The following is a 17,898-nucleotide window of genomic DNA, read 5'->3' as shown; positions in this document are numbered from 1 at the left end:
GAACTCATTGGAAAAGACCCTGATGCTGGGAAAGACTGAGGGCAGGAGGAGGAGGGGGCGACAGAGGATGAGATGGTTGGACGGCATCACCGACTCAATGGACATGACTTTGAGCAAACTCCAGGAGGTAGCAAAGGACGGGGAAGCCTGGCGTGCTGCAGTCCATGGGTTCGCAAAGAGTCTGCATCCCTGCTGAACGCTCCATCCCCGGTGCCCGTTCCGCTGTGCCCCTCACCTGTCTTGAGCAAATTCTCACTCGTACCTCATTTCAGAGAAACCTCAGGAATTTGTTCAGATTTCCAAGACTTCCACTTTGTAATGAATGATTAGGGCTTCATCTGGACATTGCAACTGATCCTCCCTCTGTGAGCGTCTCCTGAGCCTTACTTTACAAATGGGGAAACCAAAGACAGAGAAGGAGAATAACTCAGTGGTGCCCACAAGTCTGGTTGTGGGGACAGCAGATGCCACCTCCCTCTGTCCCTCTTCACTCATTCTGAGTGGTATTTCATATCTGCTCTCAGCGCTTGGGCTGGTCTCACTCCAGATGTTAATTTTCCTAAAAAGTTGTGGTTTAACAGCGTACGGTGGCTGAGAGATACAAAAGGAAAATGTCGGGGCATGGAAACTTTCCTGGGAGCTCCAACTTTATTTTAGATCTTTGGAAAATAGAGATAATGCTTGTGTGCTTGGCAGACTGCAACCTCTGGGCAGTGAAAATTGCATGGTGGAGCAAACACGGCGGGAACATACATGAAACTGTGAAAAGACCCAGGCAGAGTGGAGTTCACATATTTTCCATACGTTTACGAGAGTGCCAGGAAACCAGTCTTGATGAGTAGAGAGGTCGGGAGATGCTGAGTTGGCCAAAAAGTCCATTCAGATTTTTCCATAACATTTTACAGGAAAAGCCGAAGGAACCTTTTGGCCTACCCAGTATCTGCTATGAGCAGTGACTTCAGCTCACAGCCCGGTTGCTAGTGCCAACCACCGTCCCACCCTGATGACACCCATGAATTCCTGCTGTGTCAATGTCACCCAATTTAGAGGAGCTTCTGCATGGGGCTGACACACCCTGAATCTTCCCTACCAAATATAGACTAATCTCAAAGCAGTGCCGCAGCTTTTTCTTTTTGCTTTCTCCCCAATTAGACGGCTCAAGCGTCCAGAACTTTGTAAACATGCTGTTGTATTTTTTATGAGAGTTAAGGAAACGGTAAATAAGTGGAGAGACAAACTGGCTTGTTTCTGAGCCAGTGGCTCTGAGGCTCAGTGTAGTTGAGTCCATTCGCTTGTATCTGCCCCTCGGGTGGTCTAGTTCTGTCACACTATCTGGAGGGCTCACCTTCCCCTTTTCCTGCTTACCACGCAGTGGCCCCAAGCAGGAAGCATCCCGCCGGTCCTTGAGTTACCAGGTCCTGCATGGCCGCAAATGGCCCCTCGCCTTGGCCAGCGCTGCCTGGGCTTCTGCTGAAGTGCAGATTCTGAGATGTAGTTGGTTCGGAGAGGGCTGAGAATCGCATTTCTAACTAGCTTCCAGGTGCTGCAGATGCTGCCGGCCTGTGGACCCCACTGGGAGTGGTTCCCCCGCCACCAGGAGGACGCACCTCCTTACATGTTGACTTTCTTTCTACTGGAAGTGGAGAAGGACATGGCAGCCCACTCCAGGATTCTTGCCTGGGAGATCCCATGGCAGAGGGGCCTGGCGGGCTGGAGTCCAGGGGGTCGAAAGAGGCGGAAACGACCTCGTGACTTAAACCACCACCACCTGCTGGAGTGTGGAGTTAGGCGGGCTCAAATCGTGTATGTTCTCTTTGTTGATTGCTCTGTGCCCTGTTGCCCTTGCTAACGGCTCTGGTCTCGATGCTTCTCCTTCTAGGATTGCCTCAAAGCCTGCCAGGAGCAGATTGAGGTGGTGCTGCTGAATAGCCTGCAGCAGTACCGTCAGGACCAGGGCGATGGATCCAAGTCGGAGGATGAGCTGGACCAAGCCAGCACCCCTACAGATGTTCGGGATATCGACCTGTGAGGATGTGGGGCGGGCCAAATGGGAGGGGTGCGTCCAATCCGCTCTCTCCTTCTCTCTGGTTGTATTTGGTTCTCTTACATTTTAGGATGAAACTTAAAAAAAAAAAAAAATTCTGCCCCCACCTAGATCCTATTGAAAGATCTTTTAGAAGTGAGAGATAAAGGTCCTATAAAAACGAAATCATTACAAGCATTTGGTGCCTATTTGAAGTACAACAGAAGGGAATCCCTTATATATGCCAACAGTTACTGTTTGATGATGTTAAAAGTCATAGTAACATGCTTACAGGAAAACCTGCAGAGTAGCTAGAGAAAAATGTACGCCTGCACTATGGGAACAAGTTAGAGACTTTTTTTTTCATGTTATGAACTAGCACATATACACCCGTTGGATAATTTGGAAGAACTGCGGATGCCACGTATGGCAGGATTGGATTTCGAAGCAATGAACTTGAGAAGGAATTAGAAATAAAGGAGGGACAGGATGGGGAGGGAGTGACAAATAATCTCAGCGCGATCGAACCATTTTGGATGGAGAAGCGCCCGACTCCCAACCACTTGTTTCTTGCTAAGCGATTCTGGGTCTCTAGTGACAAGTCTTGCTGTCTGCAGTAGCTGCTACCTGAAAGAGATGTTCTGTTCTGCCCGTTGGACACAGGTGATTGGATCCTGGGTTTCATGTTTTTCAATACCTTGCTTCTTCTTCCAAACTTGGTTCGTTGCGGACACCACCCCATTTTTATCTTAAAGGGGCAATCTAGCTATGGGCCATCCCCCAAACTCCGTGAAATGGAGGCAGACAGAGCCCCAGGGTGGGATCTAGAACTTTTTTTTTTCCTCCTGAGGTGTTCAAGAGAGTAATGCGACCTTGGCATCCCTCATTAGGAAAAAAAAAAAAACCGAATTTTTTTTTGGTGCTGATTGGCATGTCCGGTCCACAGGTGAGCATTGGTATAAACCATTCCATTCGAAAAGCACTTTGAAAAATTGTTCCCGAGGGGGTAGATGGATTGGTTTATGCAAATCATACAGAGCAGAGGCCTCCTTCCTCCTCCTGTGTCCCCTCCCCTCGTGCCCCCCCCCCCCACCCCGAGTCAGGTTGCTGTCCTGTATCTGACACTCTCTGGGTTCCCCTCCGGGGACTCAAAAGACACATCCCCTTCCGCGAAAATCCCTATGACAACATTCCTAAAAGCAGAGATCTGTAACCATTTTGATGGCACACAAGGATCTTAATTCCCACCTCTGTACTTCCCCTTTGGACATGGAAAGAAACATGATTGCTGGTGCAAAGACAGACAGCGGGGCATCCGTGTGACATTTCGTTCCCGTTTCCGTTGAGTTTCTTTTGTTGTTGATTTCATTGCAAAGTTGCATTCAGCATACTTGAACTTTTTTTTTCCTCTCCACGTCTTAGAGGCATTCAGTTAGCAGAGAGGTTGAAGCACCAACTTTTTTTTTTTTTTTTTGCACAATTATAATTGACAGGTAATGAAGCTATTAAAATATTTGCCTTTTTAAGTAAAAAAAAAAAAATAAGATCAGAACAGGGCTACTCTGAAGAATTATTTTATACACAGATTCTGCCTTGTTTCATAGTATTGAGGGTTTAAGATGGAGAAAAATCTAAGGGGTCTCTTATTTTTCATTTTATTATGTTCAGTTTTTTATTATTTTTTTTTTTTTGCGCTGCTAAGAAGCTAAGATCATTCATCGTTATCCACATTAACAGTACCTAGCTGTAATGTTTCACCGAGTGTGCTGCTATTATATAAACATTTTTATAATATATTATTTTACTGCTTAAATTTCCAAGTCCTGAAGTAGTTGGTTGAGATAGGAGTTCTTCGTACTGGAAAAGCCCTCTTCCATACATAGTGTGTTTTCTTCTGGTTGCGTATTCATGGTTTTTTTTTTTTTTTCCCTCTCTGATCACATCCTTCAAAGACAGAGTATTCTTTACCTCAGGTTTACTGGACAAAATCAATAGCTACGAAAGAAAATGGTTCACATTTTTGTTCTCATTAATACCTCACAACCGTACAGTTTCTGCTTGGGAGCCCATCAGTTAGGGAAGGCGGAGGGGGGAAGGGGCCACAGCCTCTCCCTGATGGAAGGTGGGGGGCTTGACCCCAGGGTCTCATGCCCAGGGACCTCTTCAGTGCTGAAGGTCATCAGGCTTCCATTCTGACTCCGGTATCCTCATCATGATGGAAAAAATGCAATTGGACCAAGGGATTTCCCCTCCCCCGCAAGGCCGACACACAGCGCTGAGTGATGCGGTGTGCTGGGCACGCAGCATCTGCACTTGGGTTCCAGCCATTTGAACAGGCTGTTTGTTCAGAGAGCCTTATCAGGCGGGCCTTTCTAAAGCACACCTGCTTCCAGTTCTCCTTTCACCTGGGAAGTTTCCCTTCCTTCAGCATGTTTCTCTCTCTGGCAAGTTTCTCTTTTCCTGGACGCTGGCAGCCCCTTGGGCCCCCCCCTTCAGGACGATTTCAGAGGGTTTCCTAGGTCTGAACCTGCGGCAGGCAGGGTTGCCATGGGAACTGCTCCCACCTGTCTGGCCTGTGACAGGCAAAATGCTGGGGCAAGGGCGTGGTCCTCGCTGAGTGGCACTGAATGGTTTTCAGGTTTTAAATAGTGCGCTGAATTGGCATGATCGGGAAAACGGGTCGGGGTGAGTATCGGATCGGTGGTTGAAGGCAGGTGGGCAGGCTGCTTCTGCCCAGAGATGGAATCCCAGGTGAGTCAGGCTCCGTTGACGTGGGTTAGAAGGGTTCAGGACTCGGTGAGTTATGTGATCCTGAGATGCTCAGGATTCCTGGTGGGCCAGTGGGCAGTGAATTCTGAGGTTTGGGGGAGAAAGTCTGAGCGGCCTGTATTTTATCAAGAGGCCATCCCGCGTAGGCCGTTCTTCTGGGCCCCAGGGTCGGGGGGAGTCTGCGTGGTGGAGAAAAGCATGAGCCCTAGAGTTCTTGAGAGTCTTGGAACCTAAAGAGAAAGGGAGGTACAGATCCCTCTAACAGTGACCAGCTGCTCAGCTCAAACAGAAGCAGCGAGTGAGAGAAATAAGGAAGGATACAGGCCAACAGACTCCCCCCGCAGTCTCTCACTCTCCACTTTCCCTGGAGCCCTAGGGGTCCCCGGGACCTTCTAGCTTTTTCTCCTTTTCCTCCTCGTGCCTAGTGTGATGGGAGGCGCAGGGTTGCAGCTAGGAAGGGTGCTACGTAGTTTCTGCTTTCCTGCCTGCTCCTTCCTTAAACAGAAGACGGGCCCAGGCATTGTTGAACTGTCTTGTGCCCTCTCCTTGGATCTTGGATCTTGGTTTCCTCGGTAGGAGTTTCTGTCCCAGAGGCATTCAGGTGCATTTTTTTTTTCTCCTCCCGTGAAGGAGGTTCCAAACCTATTCTGGTTTTTTTCCTACCTTGTTGTCATTGTATCTCTCCTTTACTTTGTTCTCTTTTATGTTTTTTTTTTTCTTTTCTTTTTTTGCTTGTTTGTTTTTCTCCATCAGTGGGGACTGATTGTTCCCCTTGCCGGCCAAATTTTGTTCCTTCCCCTGTTTTGGCCAAATTCTAGGGGGTGAAAATCCTCGTATGCCAAAAATATATGCTGAGCATAAGTCAGTTCCACGTGGGTTGTCCATCGCAGCCGAGAAGCCTGCAGGTGGGGGCAGGGGATGGGTGCCTCAGCAGACTGCACCCCCCCTTCCAGCCGAGAGAAGGGGCTTCTGTCCACGGAGGCTGTCCTCTGGAACTGTCCCGACCCCACTGAGCAGCCAGTGTTCCCCAGCCAGGTCCCCCTTGGTCTGTGGGTTGTTTGGAGGCCCTGCTCTGCCTCCTGTCCTCACCTGAGTCGGGCACGTGTGACTCGGGAGGGGCGGCCCTTGGCTGTAGGCATCGGGGTCTTCCCTTCCGAGGAGGCTGCTGCCCACCCCCAAGGGCCCCAGGAGCCCTGGGACTGCCCGCTGAGGAGGACGGCAGGACTGGATGACTTTTTCTCAAAGAGGGCAGCAGACTGTTCTCCCCACAGGCCATGGGGGGACAGGGCTGGGAGAAGAAATAGACGTGCACCTTATATCATGTAAATATACTGATTTTTCTAGTTCAAGAAAGAATTATTGGTAGAGTGGGAACGGGAGATAAGAATGAGCAGGAAATCTTGAGTAAGCCAGCTGGCTTTTAAGCCAAAAGGGTTCCTCCGTGTTTATCTTTGAGACAGTCCAACCCCAAGAATAGCTTTAAAAGGGAAATCAGTGCTGAGACGGTGAAGTCCCTTACCCAACACGCGCCCTGTAGCTTTAGAATGAACGCAGGCTCCTCAGCTGTGGGCTCGGCATGGTTCCCGTCACCCGTTGGTGTGAAACAAGGCGGGAAATTCATTAGGATGTTTATGGCTTCTTCATCCCACCCGGCCTTTCCTGGTTCTGGATTCTAAACAACCCAGAACCATCTCTTTCCTCTGGTGTCTCTGCTTCTAGACTTGCGTGGGCCCTCAGACCCGTTTCTTGGCTTGGGTTTCCGGAAGCCTTCGGCAGACTTATACACGCATGCTCTTGCTGTCACATTTATTCCTTTGCCTGCAGCCTTCTTTGGGGGGAAAAAAGTGCCTTACTGACTGTAGCCATTACAGTAGCCAGTGTATTTTCACAGATGCCTATCCTTTTTTTTTTTTAAACAGTTCTCTCTCTCTCTTTTTTTTTTTCTTCTTAGTTCTATTTCTTACTGCTCACCACCTCTGAAATCCCCAGCGTGTCACGGGGCCATTGGATTTTTTCCATTATGTTCATTACCCTTGTACCATGTACCTCAGATCTCTCTCTCTCAGTTACAGTTTCTCGTCTTGGACTTTCTTTTATTATTATTATAATTTTTTTTTTTTTTTTGCTTTAAACGAGTGTGATGCCATATCGAGTCAATGTTAATCTCTCACCATGTACTCTATAAGAGGTGTGGGTGTTTATTTGGTCGGCGTGCAAGCAAGTGCTAACGCAGCATGATCAGTATACACGGAAGGTTTTTAGGAAGTATGGGAAAAAAAATGTTGTATTGGCTATGATGGTGGCATGGTATAGTCAAGCTGCCTTTTCTGAGGTCCTATCTTTTCAGTGTTAAGTGATTTTTAAAAATAATAACCTGTTTTTCTGACTAGCTTAAAGATGGATTTGAAAATGGTTTTGGATGCAATTAGATTATGCTATTTGGACAATAAACTCACCTTGACCTAAAGTCTCTGGCTCTTTGACTTATTTTTTAGACCAGCAGTCCTCAGTGTGGAGCACAACCTTCTCGGGTCAGAACTCTTGGCCATAGTTGGTGTTGGGGTAAAATGTGGATCCTAACCTGAAGGCTCATTTAGGTCTGTCACTTGGGTGCAAGCCATTGATGGCCTTTTAAAAACAACAACAACAGCAACACTTAAGGATCACCCAGGCACCCCTCTTGTAAAAAACTGGAGCCTCAGACCGCTTTCAAGAGGTGCGTCAGTCACTGCTATCGTGACTGACCTCAGATGCTGTCCCCTGATTATTGCCAGCTCTTCACTCCTGGGTCTGAGTGAGCATCTTCTGGCTTCTGAGGTGCCATCTCAAGATTGTGTGTGTGTGTGCTCAGTCGTGTCCGACTCTTAGTGACCCATGGAATGTAGTCTGCCAGGCTCTTCCATATATGGGATTCTCCAGGAAGAATACTGGAGTGAGGAGCCATTCCTGTCTCCAGGGGATCGTCCCAACCTAGGGATGGAACCTAGGTCTCCCGCATTGCAGGCGGATTCTTTACCGACTGAGCCACCAGGGAAGCCCCATCTCTAGATTGGGTGGGGTGTGTCCATGGAGAACTGACCACTGCAGCTTTCCTGGTTGCTTCCCACTCTTCATGGCTCCTACCTGATTCTTGATTCTCTCTCTCTCTATCCCTCCCTTGAGGACTGGACTACCACTATCTTGGAGGAAAGGGTGGGGAGGCAGAGCCTGGGAAAGGGGTGGTAATGGCCACCCTTAAACGAATTGCCAGTTGCTCCATGACCTCAGAAACTCAGACTAGCCTCTTTCCCAAGAGTGATGGGTCACGCCCGTTGCTGTTGCTGAGAAAATTCATTTTCTCTGTAGTTCCCTGTCTCTTTCAAAGTCAGTCGATAAAGAAGATGTGGTGCATATATACAATGGAATATTACTCACCTGTGAAAAAGAAGGAAACTGCCATCTGCAGCGACATGGTTGGACCTAGAGATGATCATACTAAGTGAAGTAAACCAGACAGAAAGACAAATACCATATTGTATCACTTACATGTGGGTTCTTTAAAAAAGGAACTTGTGCACAGAACAGAGACAGACTCAGATTTAGAAAACAAAGTTATGGTTACTAAAGGGGAGAGATGGTAGGTAGGGATAAAGTAGGAGGTTGGACTTAAGGTACAGATACATGTCTGTATGTTATAAAACAATTAACAAGGGCCTATGTATGGCACAGGGAGCTCTATTCAATACGCTATATGGGAAGAGAATCTGAAAAAGATAAAGGCACAACTGAGTCACTTTGCTATATACCTGAAACTAACAGCATTGTAAATCAGTTACACTCCAACATAAAAATTTCTAATGTGAAAATTTAAAAATGTGAATTTCTATGGGGGTTAAACAATAAAATGTTAAAGGAAATAGAGCTGTAGAGACAGAAAATAATAACCTAGTCTCTAAGGGGGGCAAAAGTCACTTTAGGCTATTTTCCAGTTTAATTCTGACCCCAGTTGCAAGCAGTAAGGGTAACAGTGGTCATGGAGGAACAGTCCGGATGAAGACATTTCGTTGTTATCCCCTAGTAACTCCGCTCCACAGGATGCTTCATCTTAGAAGCACTCTAGAAGTTCCCCTTGTCTCTGTCTGCCGTGGACTACCAGTGTTCTTGGAGGAAAGCAGGCATAACTTTTTCTTGGGTTTCTGCCTAGTGGCGTCCGCTGGGCCTCTCGGGAGTTTCCAAGACCTCTTTGGTTGGTTGTTGCTCTTAACCATCCTTGGAATCCTCTTCTGCACGACCGACAGTGCAGCCAGGTCCCTCCCTCCCTTCCCCTCCCCCATCTGTGCCCCGCAGTGCCTGTGCCCTGTCTGTTAGTAACACTCCGGCACCTTTCCTCCCAAATACCGTCCAGTTGCTGCCGGCTTCTCCCTTTCGGGGCTCTGGGTATTGAAGGTGGGAAGGAAGCCGAAGCCTCACCCTGCACAGCTGGCTTGGGATCCATCCACTGGCCCCGTCACACACATTTTCAGACCCACTTCATCTTACACTTGGAAAATCTCAGACTTTAAACATCGTGAACACCGATGTTGCTGCTGCTGCTAAGTCACTTCAGTTGTGTCCGACTCTTCGACCCCAGAGATGGCAGCCCACCAGGCTCCTCCATCCCTGGGATTCTCCAGGCAAGAACACTGGAGTGGGTTGCCATTTCCTTCTCCAATGCATGAAAGTGAGAAGTGAAAGTGAGGTCGCTCAGTCATGGACTGCAGCCTACCAGGCTCCTCCGTCCATGGGATTTTCCAGGCAAGAGTACTGGAGTGGGGTGCCATTGCCATCTCTGGAACACCGATGTTACCCTCATGAAAAGGATGCAAGGGTTCTTTCTGCAAGTGGAGCAGAGATGTCAAAATCCCAGGTCTTCTGTTTCTGCTCTAGGGACTTCCCTGGTGGTCTAGTGGCTAAGACTCCGCACTCCCAAGGAGGGGGCCCAGGTTCAATCTGGGTGCCCCCTGTAAGACCCAGATGTTTTGGTCTTCCCGGGTGGCTCAGACAGTAAAGAGTGCCTGCAATGCAGGAGACCTGGGTTTAATCCCTGGGTCAGGAAGAGTCCCTGGAGAAGGAAATGTCTACCCACTCCAGTATTCTTGCCTAGGAAAATCCCACGGACAGAGGAGCCTGGCAGGCTACAGGCAATGGGGTCACAGAGTCGGACACGACTCAGTGACTAACACTTGAACTTTGCTTCTGCTTTAGGGAGAACTTTTCTAACAACTTTGCAGAGATCTGGGGCTTTGAGTCGGGATACAGAGGTCACACCAAAATGAAAAGTTCCAGTTGCCCAGGTAACACACTCAACCTGCTGCCGTGAGGAGAGTGTTCAGACCTGAGTGTTACACCGGATCATTTCTGCCTTGTCCTTACAGCAACAACGGCAGCAAGAATGGTGGTGACAGTGGGTGTGAAGATTCAGCGTGTCTCAAAGAGCTGACCAGCCACGGCCAGCGTGTGTGTGTGCAGGGCCAGCTACACTTGGCCTTCAAGGAGAAGCAGAGCAGACGTAACCCATGCTCTCCGGTTTAGAAGGTTTTCCATGAGACCCCTGAGGCGGCACAGAGCTCTGATGGCAAACGCCGATGCCCTGGGTGGCTCCGGGTGCTTTCTGACAAGATGGTTGGGTTTGCTCAAGCAAATGAGTTTTAGGAAAATACATACAGCCGGCCTTTCTGAGCTTTATTGCTTGGGCTCAGGGATGTCCTGCTGTTGGGGGGCAGATTCCGTCAGGATCCAATCAGACAGGCAGACAGAACTGGGCGGCCTGAGAACACAGCAAGACAGTCCCAGGGCCCTGCCTCAGCATCCCATGGGAACTTGGTGTCTATGCTTATCCAAAACACTGCTTCCATTTCACTGGTGGTGACTTGCTCTGACTCTGGCTTTTGCTCCAGGTGGCTCAGTGGGTGAGGAGTCCACCTGGAGAGACGCAGGAGACACAGGTTCGATCCCTGGGTGGAGAAGATGCCCTGGAAGGCAAGGAGGGCATGGAAACCCACTCCAGTATTCTTGCCTGGAGAATCCCATGGACAGATGAGCCTGGTGGGCTACAGTCCATGGGGTCGCAAAGGAGTCAGACACAACTGAGCAACTGAGCACTCAAGCTGGGCCCCCGCCATCCTCTGGCCTTGGTGGGTATCAACTTCCTGGGAAGTCCGCTAGGTGGCACTAATGCCATGGGCGGGAGCAACTTGCAGAGAGAACCTTGGCAGACAGGTATAGGGCGACACCTCCCTCCCGCAGGTGAGCAGAACTGGCAGCTGCCTCCCCAGCCTCTCTCAGCACTGCTGCCTTCTGACTTCTCCTGGGATGGGCTGGTGCTATTCATGACTTCTTACCGTTCTTCTCAGTGTCTAATTTGGAGATGCAAAAAGTAATTTATGGACCAAATCCAGCCCTTGGGCATGTTTAGCTTGACTCCCATCGCGACTTATATTCATTGGAAATATTGATGCTGAAGCTCCAGTACTTTGGCCATCTGACTCAAAGAGTTGACTCACTGGAAAAGACCCTGATGCTGAGAAAGATTGAAGGCAGAAGGAGAAGGGGTCCACAGATGGTTGGATGGCATCACCAACTCAATGGACATGAATTTGAGCAAGCTCCGGGAGATGGTGAAGGACAAGGAAGCCTGGTGTTCTGTAGTCCATGGGGACACAAAGAGTCAGACATGACTTAGCGACTGAACAATGACAACTCAGCCCAGAGAATCTTCCTGGTCCAGGGGACAGGGAAGATCTCATCACAGTCTCCCAAGCCCTTGCTTATGTCAAGATTATTTTTTTATCCTCCAAGGAGAGATGGTCATTTCCTTGGCCTCTGGCACCTCCTCTTCCCTAAAAAGGGGACATGGGATAAAGAGCCAAAAAATGCAAGGGAAAAGTGCTGGAGCTAAAAACACTGATTACCATCTCAAAGGTATCCTGCTGTCGACAAGATAACCTGAACCCTGCTAGGGCTCATGCTGTTCTCAGCGTAGGGTCCCTCAACAATGGAGGCCTTGACGTAGGGAAAGTGCTCTCAGCTCGTGTGGGTTTCCGTTTGTGGCAGGGCTCAATGAGTCTGGACACCTCAGTCAGTACCTTCCTGGAAAGTCTTGATGCGTCAGATGTTTTGACAGCACTCACTCACTTCTATCTCAGAATCAGAATGAAGAGTCTACGGGGGACTCCCCTGGTGGTCCCTAGGTTAAGATTGTGTCTTCTAATGCAAGGGGAGAGGATTGATCCCCGGTCTGGTAACTAAGGTCCCACATGTCGTGGAGTGTGACCAAAAATTAAAAAACAAAACCAGAAAAAAGGGTAGGGAAGATCTGCTTCAATATGGTGCTTCCTATGGCCTTACCCGCTCCACATCCTAAATCTTTCCAGATACGAGGGCCAGGAGAACAGGATTGTAGGGTCTTCCTGAGCACTCTTCCTGGCTCTAGGGGAACCTTCCCAATCAAGACCTAATACTCCAGTGCCTGGAGTGTTGCTGACAGTGTTGTACATTTATTCATTTCCTGCAGATTGTCACAGTGACAGGAAGGGTCAGGATGGCGTAGCAGAGAGGGCATTTCACTTAAGCAAGAGGCTCTACATTTGAATCCCAGGGCCGTTGCTTGTTAACTGTCAGATGCTGGATTATTAAAGGGATTACACGAGGTAGTGTAGGTACAACACCTAATACTGTAAGTTTCAAGCAGTGTGTGACCATAGCCCTTCCACATCCACAGGTTCAACCAAAGATCGAAAATATTTGAGAAAAAAATTCCAGCAAGTTCCCTAGTGGCTCAGACAGAGAAGAATCTGCCGGTAGTGCAGGAGACCCGGATTTGATCCCTGGGTGGGGAAGATCCCCTGGAGAAGGGAATGGCTACTCACTCCAGTATTCTTGCTTGGAGAATCCCACGAACAGAGGAGCCTGGCAGGCCACAGTCCATGAGGTTGCAAAGAGTTGGAAACGACTGAGTGACTTACACTCCTAAAAAGCAAAGTTTGAATCTGCAGAGTGCTGACAGCTATTCACAGAGCTTTTACATTCTGGGTATTCTGAGTAACCTAGAGATGACTGAAAGTGTCTGGGAGGATGTGCATAGGTTACCTGCTAATCGTATATGGTGCGTTATATACGCACCATCGTATATAAGGGACTTGGACATTCACAGATGGTGGTACCCAAGGAAGGTCCTGGAACCAGTTTCCAGTGGGCAGTGACTGTATATGCAAACACATTAAGTACCTTGTCAACTATTTTTAAAGGCGTTATGAATGCAAATGTTAACTTTCCAAAAGGGCAGAGATGACGGGAGGTATCGCTTGCCTGTAGATCATGATAGAAGAGACTGCTCTGATCCACAACAGTGAAACCATAAGCGTTTACTCTGCCCACAGTATCCCCTTCATTCTGCTGCCCTTCTCCCAAACATCAGTGAACTTGGGCTTAGGCAAAGTTCTCTCCCCCACTAAGTGACAGGCTATCAGGCGAGGCATGAAAAGGGATTACTGGATACATGTATTCAAATACAGGGGAGTTCCCCAGAAGCAGGCTCCTTCCACCATCCATCAGTAGAAAAGCCGTTTGACTGGCAGATATAATTTTTTGGAAGCAGCAGTAATGGCGAACTCTGGGTGACAGATGTCAGATGTTGACAGAGTGACTGCCAAAACAAATCTCCTTGCATCTTCAGACATCAAGCTGATGGAGGACTGGGCACAGTTGGACTGGCAGCCCCTTCCTGCTTGGATCACTGCTCACATTATTATTTCTCAGTCGCCGGACAAAGCAGATGGTTTACCATGTATTTGTGACTTGTTATTGGCCTTGAAGTTCTGTTCTTCCATCAGGGTACAGCATGTAATCAATTATGACAGTGGGTGGTGTAAAAAAAAAAAAATCCCTGCCAATAAAAGTCCCAGACTTTCTCTTTTATTACATTTGCATAAACCCTGACAATTTCCAACTTAAAAGCCAGAGGAGCAAAAAGCAAAGTCATGGTGTTAAAAGTACAGTAACTGGGATAATTGAAAAAGCACCAAATTTTAGTTGGTCCTGAAGACTCTCGTTAGTTTAGACTAACATCTGATGTCAGCTTGGTCCATTTTGAGTCTTCAGCTCAAAATCTTCTCATCTCTATTTTGGTGAGTCTTTAAAAACATTTTTTCTTTCTTTATTTTTTTAGTTGCTCTGGGTCCTCGTTGCTGATCATGGGCTTTCTCTAGTTGTGGCGAGTGGGGGTCCTCTTCGTTGCAGTACATTGGCTTCTCATAGCAGTGGCTTGTCATGTTGCCAAGCTCTAGGCGTGCAGACTCAGAAGTTGTGGTGCACGGGCTCAGTTGCTCAGGAGCACGTGGGTTCTTCCCGGACCATAGTGAAGAGTTTTCTCTTATGCTTTTTCCTCCCCCACCCCCCCTTTATTCTTTAGGAGCATGATTTTTGTGGATGACAAATGTTGATTGGGCTTCTGCAACGTGACTGTCACATTCCAGGCACGTGTAAGAGAACAAGGGAGTCCCTTCCTTAAAAAAAAAAAAAAAAAAACCCAAAACCCTACATTCCAGCATATAACAAAACAGAAATGGATTTATACATCCAGAGGGCAAACAGGCGGCAAAATGGCGGTAGTGGAGGAAACAAATAGGTGAGAAAGATTAGGAATTACAAACTTCCAGCTGCAAAATAAATGAGTCAGCGGGTATTACAGGTTCAGTGAGGGGAATACAGGTGACGTGTTGTAACCACTTATCCTGGTGATCATTTTGAAATGTGTCAAGCCACTATGTTGTAACAGGAACTAACATAGAGTTTTAGGTCAATTATACTTCAACAACAAATCCATGGAGGGGGGGAGATCAGGTTTGTAGTTACTGGGGGCTGAGGAGTGGGGAAATTGGATGAAAGCAGTCAAAAGGTACACACTTTCAGTTGCAAGATAAATAAAATTTTGTCTCTAAGTCATGTCCGACTCTTTTTTGACACCATGGACTGTACCCTGCCAGGCTTCTCCGTCCATGGGATTTCCTAGGCAAGAATACTGGAATGGGTTACCATTTCCTCTCCAGGGGATCTTCCCGACCCAGGAGTCGAATGGGTGTCTCCTGCAGTGGCAGGTGGATTCTTTACCACTGAGCCACCCGGGAAGCTGCTGCTGCTGCTAAGTCGCTTCAGTCGTGTCCGGCTCTGTGTGACCCCAGAGGCGGCAGCCTACCAGGCTTCCCTGTCCCTGGGATTCTCCAGGCAAGAACACTGGAGTGGGTTGCCATTTCCTTCTTCAATACATGAAAGTGAAAAGTCAAAGTGAAGTCGCTCAGTCCTGTCCGACTCTAGCGACCCCGTGGACTGCAGCCCACCAGGCTCCTCCATCCATGGGGTTTTCCAGGCAAGAGTACTGGAGTGGGGTGCCATTGCCTTCTCCACTGGGAAGCCCTAAGATAAATAAATACTAGAGATGTAATGTACAACATGATAAAGATATAAACACAGCTGCAGAGAGTAAATCCTAAGAGTTCTCATCAGGAGAAAAGCCTTTTTTTTTGCTACAATTTTGTGTCTCTAAGATGATTCTTTCAGGAAAAGAAACAATTTCGAACTTGATTGATAATCACTAGAGTTTTACTGGACTTCCCTGGTGACTCAGATGGTAAAGAAGCTGCCTGCAATGCGGGAGACCCGGGTTTGATCCCTAGGTTGGGAATATCCCCTGGAGGAGGAAATGGCACCCCACTCCAGTACTCTTGCCTGGAAAATCCCGTGGACAGAGGAGCCTGGCGGGGTACAGTCCGGAGGTCGCCAAGAGTCAGACACGACTGAGAGCGACTAACACATGACATGATAAGATGAGGGATATTCACTAAACTTTTTGTGACAGTCATTCCGTGATGGGTATAAATTACATCATTATGTTGCACACCTTAAACGTATAGAGTGCTGTATGTCCATTATATCTCGGTAAAACTGGAAGAAAAAGTAAACGAATAAGGAGAAAGCGGAGGGAGGGGACTGCAGGCTGGAGACACAAGTATCTGTGCACTGGGTAGGATCAGTGAGGAGACTGCATGGTGGAGAACAGAAGAGGACCAAAGGCATACCCCACGGAGACCGGGACACACGCTGTACGGGGGGCGTGGTCCACACGCTAAACACTCACATGTCCCTCACTTTTCCTGCCACCTTTGCAGTTAAGGAGGGTCCTGTGCGTAGCTTCAGACACTGAATGAAGTATCTAAAAACTGGTTCAACACCCTCAATTGTTCTCACTTCCTGCCCTAGTTATTGTGAATCCATGTAAGGAGGTCATTGTTAACCGTTACCTTAGGACTTTGTGGAGTAAAGCCCCTTCCTGATCCATGTCAGACATGTAGCATGAGAGAGAAAACTTTTATGTAGTAAGCCATGGAAACTCCAGGATTAATTTGTTACCATAACTTGGCCTATCCTGACTAATTCAGAATTCTATCATATGAGTTGCCACAACAAAGCATCCTTTTTTATAAAAAAACAAAACAAACCAGCATGTTATTTTATATGTTATCAACAAAAGCTTATCAGTGGTAATTTCCAGCTTATATCTAAACAAAGTTTAAATGAATTCCTTGTTCATTTTATAAACTGTAGGGTAGTCTCTGAACTCTTGAACGAATAACGCAGAATAATGTCCATTCTTTCAAAGAGTCTCATTTTTTCAACTGTTTTTTCCCTGATTCTCAACGTTTTTGAAAACATACATGGTTTTTATAGGTAGTTCTTGGATAATCAAACATTTCATATTATTTTAATTTTCTAAATTTTTCCAAAACAATTCTCTCCTCTTATATTATAAAGCTAATTTTTTTAGATGTTTGATTTGACAAATGAATGCAACTCTGAACACAAGAACAAATGGAAATTTATAGCCAAGGGTGGGCTACCCAGAGGCTCCGGGGAAAAGAATCTGCCTGCAATGCAAAAGATGCAGGTTCAATTCCTGAGTCGGGAAGATTCCCTGGAAAAGGAAATTAATTACACCCTACTCCAGTATTCTTGCCTGGAAAATTCCATGGACCGAGGAGCCTGGCGGGCTACAGTGCATAAGATCACAGAGTCACACACAGCTGAGCACATATGCATAGCCAAGGGTGCAGGGTGAAGGATAGAATAGAAAATGAGGTAGAGAACGGAAAATACGACCATGAGGAACTAGGTGAGATATTGGGGAAATGCGGACGGAGAGGAACGTGATTTTATTTACAGAATGGAGGAAGAGGAGTTCGATTAGACATCAAGGGTGGAAGGATTCTCCAGCAAGTGGCTTCGCAGGATTTTTGGTAAAAATCGAGCCTGCAGGCGAAACAAGAGGCCTAGTCCAGATAAGGGCTGCTGCTGCTGCTGCTGCTAAGTCGCTTCAGTTGTGTCCGACTCTGTGCGACCCCATAGACGGCAGCCCACCAGGCTCCCCCGTCCCTGGGATTCTCCAGGCAAGAACACTGGAGTGGGTTGCCATTTCCTTCTCCAGTGCATGAAAGTGAAAAGTGAAAGTGAAGCCGCTCAGTCATATCCGACTCTTCGCGACCCCATGGACTGCAGCCTACCAGGCTCCTCCGCCCATGGGATTTTCCAGGCAAGAGTACTGGAGTGGGTTGCCAAAGGGCTGCCAGGGGCCAAGCCTAGGACTTTGTGCCCGGAGCAGGTCAGTCTAGGCGGAGGTGGGGGCTGAAGCCGGGTGGGTCTAAGCACACTGCTGACCCCACGCTCCCAGTGCCAGCGGTTAACATTAAACCCTAGGACCGAACGTGTCTGGAGCTGTACATCCACGAAGCAGGACTGCTGGCCGCACTCCAGCCTCAAATCAGACTAACCGCAATCGGAGCGGCAGCAGCCTTATCATCGCTGAGCCTCCAGCCCTGGGTTTGCCCCGGCGCGACCCGTCTGCCGGGCTCGGGGCGGGGCCGCCGCACCTGCCGCGCTCCAATCACGGGCCTGCGCGCAGCGGCGCACGCGCCACGGCCCTGGGCGGGCGGGATCTGGCCACCCATCAGTCTTCGCGACCTGCCGGGCCTCCGCCTCTCTGATTGGCTGGTCAGGGAGTGACGTAGAGTCCGCCTTCACCTATAGCTGCGGAGCCGGCC

The 17,898-nt window shown here is 48.2% G+C and overlaps 1 protein-coding gene across 2 annotated transcripts in view; it reads left to right on the top strand.

Annotated features, from left to right (window-relative positions):
* CCND2 (cyclin D2) overlaps window positions 1-7,259 on the top strand; it is a 29,813-nt gene extending 22,554 nt beyond the window's left edge. For both annotated transcript variants that reach the window (XM_061418204.1, XM_061418202.1), the window contains exon 6: window positions 1,880-7,259. In XM_061418204.1, the coding sequence (XP_061274188.1) occupies window positions 1,880-2,029 (150 nt within the window). In that variant the 3' untranslated portion in view covers window positions 2,030-7,259. The remainder of the gene's footprint in view (window positions 1-1,879) is intronic.
* The last annotated feature ends 10,639 nt before the right edge of the window (window positions 7,260-17,898 follow it).

Source organism: Bos javanicus, chromosome 5 (genome assembly GCF_032452875.1).
Source record: "Bos javanicus breed banteng chromosome 5, ARS-OSU_banteng_1.0, whole genome shotgun sequence".
Lineage (NCBI taxonomy): Eukaryota > Metazoa > Chordata > Mammalia > Artiodactyla > Bovidae > Bos > Bos javanicus.
This window is presented reverse-complemented; position numbering and strand designations above follow the sequence as displayed.